This window comes from Pseudophryne corroboree, chromosome 1 (assembly GCF_028390025.1).
Source record: "Pseudophryne corroboree isolate aPseCor3 chromosome 1, aPseCor3.hap2, whole genome shotgun sequence".
NCBI classification, from domain to species: domain Eukaryota; kingdom Metazoa; phylum Chordata; class Amphibia; order Anura; family Myobatrachidae; genus Pseudophryne; species Pseudophryne corroboree.
Window position 1 is genome coordinate 754,493,293 of NC_086444.1, and position 6,000 is coordinate 754,499,292.

General features: G+C 40.3%; 1 protein-coding gene across 2 annotated transcripts in view; it reads left to right on the top strand.

The window, feature by feature from the left end:
* Positions 1-5,523, top strand: part of PKD2 (polycystin 2, transient receptor potential cation channel) — a 208,337-nt gene extending 202,814 nt beyond the window's left edge. For both annotated transcript variants that reach the window (XM_063916973.1, XM_063916982.1), the window contains exons 14-15: positions 223-370; positions 1,593-5,523. In XM_063916973.1, coding sequence (XP_063773043.1) covers positions 223-370; positions 1,593-1,832 — 388 coding nt within the window. In that variant the 3' untranslated portion in view covers positions 1,833-5,523. The remainder of the gene's footprint in view (positions 1-222; positions 371-1,592) is intronic.
* The last annotated feature ends 477 nt before the right edge of the window (positions 5,524-6,000 follow it).

The following is a 6,000-nucleotide window of genomic DNA, read 5'->3' on the forward strand; positions in this document are numbered from 1 at the left end:
GGATTGGCATTGTCGGAAACGGCCAAATCCTATCGGATTTGGGCGTTCATTGAATGCTGCTTTGTCGGATCCTCAGAAAGGATCCGACAAGCATTGAATATACCCCATAATGTTGCAAAAGGCAATGACTTGTTAATAGTAGAGTTTCTCATAATTGTTTTGTCTATCAGTGTCCTTAGTGCTTAGTGTGTGCTCCTGCATTGTCTTGTCATTCCCCTACAGCCTAGTAAGACGAGTTGATCGGATGGAACACTCAATTGGCAGCATTGTGTCCAAAATCGATGCAGTGATTGTTAAACTGGAAGCCATGGAGAGGGCAAAAATGAAGCGCAGAGAGGTTCTAGCAAGACTTCTGGATGGAGTCACTGAGGTATATTGTCATTTTCATAATTTCATTACATGTATGTATTTTTAATGACGCATATGTAATGTCCACTTCAAGCTGAGTTTTATTTGCTGCCCATTCTACATCTGAATAATTTAGGGCAATACCCTGCAGATAACACAGCTGTAGTGACCAGGAAAGGCAGAACATCTGACTTTGTACAGTAAAATACTGCTAACCTTCCTCCTTACATAATGGCTCTCCATAGCATGTAGTATGTCATAATGGTATTTATAGATGCTATGTCATGTAACACATTCCCATCCAAAAACTCTGATGGATTGGAACACTGAATAAAGGTAAAAATTAGCCCTCTTAATATTTACATTGAATTATAAAGTAAACATTTTTGTCCTAGAGCATTATGCATGCATGCAGGAATCCAGAAAGTATATATCAAAAATCAGCATTTTGGACCTGTCATTTGCCATGTCACTAACGGTTGTGCACTTTTTGGCATTCTTCCCCCACCTACCCATCTCTTTCTCTACTGCTCTTTCCCTGTATCTCAACCATTTCTGCCCTCTACCTCCCCCCCCCCCTTTTTTTCCCCTCTCTTTCTCTTCTATGATACCACTACCATCACGTGTTACTTCTACCTCTTCTTTTTTAAATTTGTATTCCTGTCTGTTTTATTAAAAATACTTTTTACTTCACTATTTGTGTGTTCTCTGATCATTTCACTCTGTGTTGCTTTGACGTGTTTTTTCTCTGCTCAGCCTGTATTTTTATTTTAAATTTGCAGTTGTAACAAGTATTATTTTTATTACCACCACAGTGGTGTTTATTATTTGACAGTGATTCATAGTAACTATATATCTATCTCTGCTATTCTCTCTCCACTCATTTCCACTTCTTAAGTGTACCTCGTTAACATTGCAATAGATACTGTATCTGTGGTCAAGCACATAACATGTTAATGGGTACATCACAGTGCCACCGTCAGGGAACAGCTTGCTGGATCTGTCCAGCTGCATTTAACAGGTGAAGAATTTTATTTCAGAGTATATAAAAAGTGAGTCTGTGTTAGGCCTTGGGAAAGGTGGTAATGCTGGGAATAAAGTAGCAGGTCCCTGGTGGCAGTGGGAGCTTTGAAATGTAACCTCAGTTACAGTAGGTTCTCCCTGTGCATGTAAGGGACAGACCTTTTTGTGCATTATGTATTAGATAAGTAATATTAAGTGTAAATTTACGTTTTGGTATGCAGGATGAAAGACTTGGCCGGGATAATGAGGTGCACAGAGAACAAATGGAGCGGCTGGTGAGAGAAGAGTTAGAGCGATGGGAATCTGATGACACCGCTTCCCAAATGAGTCATCGCTTGGGGACCCCTAGTGGAGCCAATGGTCAGCCACGCTCCAGAAACTCCCGCCCTCCATCTTCTCAGTCTACAGAAGGCCTTGATGGGGGAGGAGTGGCTGCCAGTGTTGCAAATAGCCAGATTTAATTATATGGTTGGTAATAAAAGCATAATCTCTCTTACAGTAAGATGCACGTCGGCTAGAAAAGGTTAGCCTGTGGCTTTTCAGCTGTTCACCAAACTGGCAAAGCCGTAGGTCACCCTATGCGATTTGTTCATACAGAATATTGTACAAGCTTATGCTCACAGGTGGTTTAATATGTGTCTGTAGTGCCCCTTCATCTGCTGCGTTGGTGAACAGTCTAATTACCTGAAAATGACCATTTGATCAGTATGAGGACTGCATTGTAGGTACTCGCTGCTTTTCCTCCAACTTACTGTTGGTCTATCCAGCAAGCAGAGAGTAATACACCAAGCATTCCTCCTAGTGAGCAGTTACACTTTGTGTCCTGGGAGTACTGTGCTAGGCAATGCACCCTGGGCAGAATTATAGACATCTGTGAGTACATATCTAAAGTGTAGCAGTAAAATATTATCATATAGCTGAAAGTATATTTTAATGGTACTTTGTGCCACCATGTATGTGTTCTTGCAAGTTTTACACATAACATTACTTTTTATGTTTGTGCCTTGTAAATATGCATATAAAGTGTTTAGGTTGCTTTAAAACTTCTGACAAAAGAACATAGTGATTTAAACCACAAATAGCATCTGCAGTAAGCTCCAAGCCGTCACTTGCTAATTATGTATATTAGGGAACATTACAACACATAACAAAAGGTATACTTAAAATGAATAATTATATATATATATATATATATATATATATATATATATATACACACACACAAAAGAAACTTGACTATTGCACTAAGAGCTCTCTTTAGTGGAACTATATTCCATGTCATATCAACTACAGATACGTGACATTACTGCTTGTGTTCTAATACTTTTATACTATCTACCTTTTGTTGACTATACTATTTTTATAACCGTAAAAGGGCTTAATAGAAATTTTTCCAAACTGGAACATTTAATTTCACCATATTCCTTGCTATGACTTGTGCTGGAGCCTAGCCTAAGGTGCATGTACACATAGCATAACTAACAACCAGTACGCTTGTTTTAAACCTAATAGGCTTAAAGAATATTTGATCTGGAAATATTCATTATTAATTGCAACTAACAAAAGCCAGTCTGACAAAGATCAAGAAACATGTCTTGAAGTTGTCCAAATACCTTAGTTGTGTCTCACTAGGGGGTAAATTTACTAAGGTTGGAGCTTTTTAGAGCTGGTGATGTTACTCATAGCAACCAATCAGATTAATCAGATTCTGCTTAACATTTATCTAGCTGCTTCTAGAAGATAATATATAGAATCTCATAAGTTCTAACAAAAAACTCCCTTCTTAGTAAGTTAACCCGTAGATCTAGCTTGAGCACAAACCAGCATGACATGTCTGATTCATATGTGGACATAGAAATGATCAGTGCTGCGACGATTAGCTGCATTTCTGAGAAGGTATGTATATGATACAGGTGTTGTCTTTTGGATTTTGATGCCCATATGTGGCTTCTCATATCTGCTGCGTGTCCGAAGACGCTTAGGTTGCACAGTATGATCAGGCTGTTCACACTGCTGGAGCCAGAAAATCTGCATCCTAAGATGCAGAACCTGTGTTTGTCACTCCCATAAAACTAGGGCTATGCCCCTATATTCAGGAACATTGTCCAGCTCTGCCCACCGCCAAGCACCATCGACCTGTCAGGCTGCGGCTTGAGGGCACTGCGTGTGAAGACCTAGAACGGGACCTGTGCAGCTGTCCCACCATTGGAGCTGTATTTAAACCAGTGGGTTTATGTACATCTCTGAACCAGGCCCTGACTTGCATGACTTAAGCAACTGTCCTATGTAACAAAGCCTTAATGCCTTGTGTGTGTGTATATATATATATATATATATATATATATATCCGATATCTCCTGCATTATGTAAATTAACACTGCAAAACCCCGTTTTTTACAGGGGAGGTTGTGGTATGGCTCTATTTCACAAGCTTCCAAAAGCATAGCTTGGCCCAGTTAGTTATCGCCATTGTAGCATATGGGCTATTACAGTATTGCTGGAGAGGGATATTCTGATGGACATCAGCCATCAATGATCTGACACCATTGATGTTTGTTCAGGTGTTTAATATCAGCTTGCAGGAGATCGAATGCAGCCATAGTCTGCGCCTGTGCTGCAGGTGGTTATTGGTGGATCAACAGTCAATGGTTTGTCCTTGATGGTTTAAAACCATTAACAGTTGTGTCGGCGATGGTGATACCTATGGGAAACCTTTCTACAGGAGCGGTGTCACAGTAAGCAACCATTGTTAAATGGAGCTAAACAATGCACATGTCCCTTAATAAGCTAATAGTAGCACAATGATACTAAATGTACAGAAATTATATCTGCTCCAGGTCTAACGCCAGCAGAGATGGATTTAAAATACATTTTAAATACTAAGGTTTTCTTGAAAAAGTCAACACATTAATATCAGTAAAAAAACCTATAATTATGAACAAAGCTTGTTCAGCCAATTTATTACTTCTCATAACATTGTTTGACGGGATAAAAACGCGTTGTAAATATGTCTGTAACATGTTGTTACGGTTTTATTTTGTGAACAAACTTCATCTTGAAGTGCTTAAAGTTTAATGGATATCCGTGTAAGGTTTATAATTGTGCTAGAGTGTGAGAACTAGCCATATTGAACAGAGATGAATATTTTCTGCATCACACAATGGCCCTCATTCCGAGTTGATCGCTCGCAAGGCGAATGTAGCAGAGTTACACACGCTAAGCCGCCGCCTACTGGGAGTGAATCTTAGCTTCTTAAATGTGCGACCGATGTATGCGCAATATTGCGATTACAAACGAGTTAGCAGTTTTTGAGTAGCTTCATACTTACTCTGCCTGTGCGATCAGTTCAGTGCTTTTCGGTCCTGGCTGACGTCATAAACACACCCAGCGTTCGCCCAGGCACACCCACCGTTTCCCCGGCCACTCCTGCGTTTTCTCCGGAAACGGTAGCGTTTCCAGCCACACGCCCCTAAAACGCCGTGCATCCGCCCAGTAACACCCATTTCCTGTCAATCACAATGCGAACGTCGGAGCGATGAAAAAGCCGTGAGTAAACTTACTTTCTTCATAGTAAAGTTACTTGGCGCAGTCGCAGTGCGAACATTGCGCATGCGCACTAAGAGAATTCTCACTGCGATGCGATGAAAATCTCCGAGCGAACAACTCGGAATGAGGGCCAATGTTTTAGGTCAGCTGTATCTGCCAGCATCACGTGCTGCTTTAGTTTAGGTGAGCGGGCCGCTGGCACTGGTCTTTACATTTGCCAGAGACTACAACTGGAAGTAGTAGCTTAAATGGAAACCTATACATAGATTGAATGATTTAATTAAGGCCTTGCTAATGAACCTGAATATCTGTGTAACCAACACTGCAGACCAGCAACTTGCATAATGTTACTGCTAGATACATAGGGGTCTATGTACTAAGCCTTGGTGAGTGATAAAGTGGAGAGAGTTAAAGGACCAACCAACCAGCTCCTGTCATTTTTCAAACACCACCTGTAACATGGCATTTAGGAGCTGATTGGCTGGTACTTTATCTCTCTCCAAGGCTTACTGTAGTACATAGACCCCATATTATGATTTTGAACCTATAGGCACAGTATGTTACACTATGCACTTTAAAATAAAAGGTTTTGTATCTTTTTGGAAATTGTAGTGTCTTGTGTGTTATTGTCAATGCCTACAACTTAAATGAAGCTCCAGAATTCAAGCAGTCAGTGTGGGGTAAAAAAATGATGGAGGTACTATAAGCAGTTTTTGGTGCCTTCCTTATCCCTCTCTTTTTTTTTATTTTTTTATTTCTTCGAGAGATTCAATTGTTTTCCTGCACCCTGACGGGAGCCATTCAATTGTTTGTGTATATGGGAGTGAACACAGCAGACTTTTCCTATATTTCTGTTCCCACCCTCCTGCAGTGGTAAGCAGAAATAGCCCAAAAAAAGGGCACCTGCAGAAGTTGTGCCTGATCAGAGCAACAATTATTTAGCTGTGTCGCACTCGCATATTACTTCTACAATTGAATCTCCCCACTTCTTGAGTCCAAGCTATTTCAGGTTCTGCCTCTTTTTTTTTTTTTCAAAATGCTCTCCCCTCCACTGATGTCAGATATTAATATGCAGTAATGAGT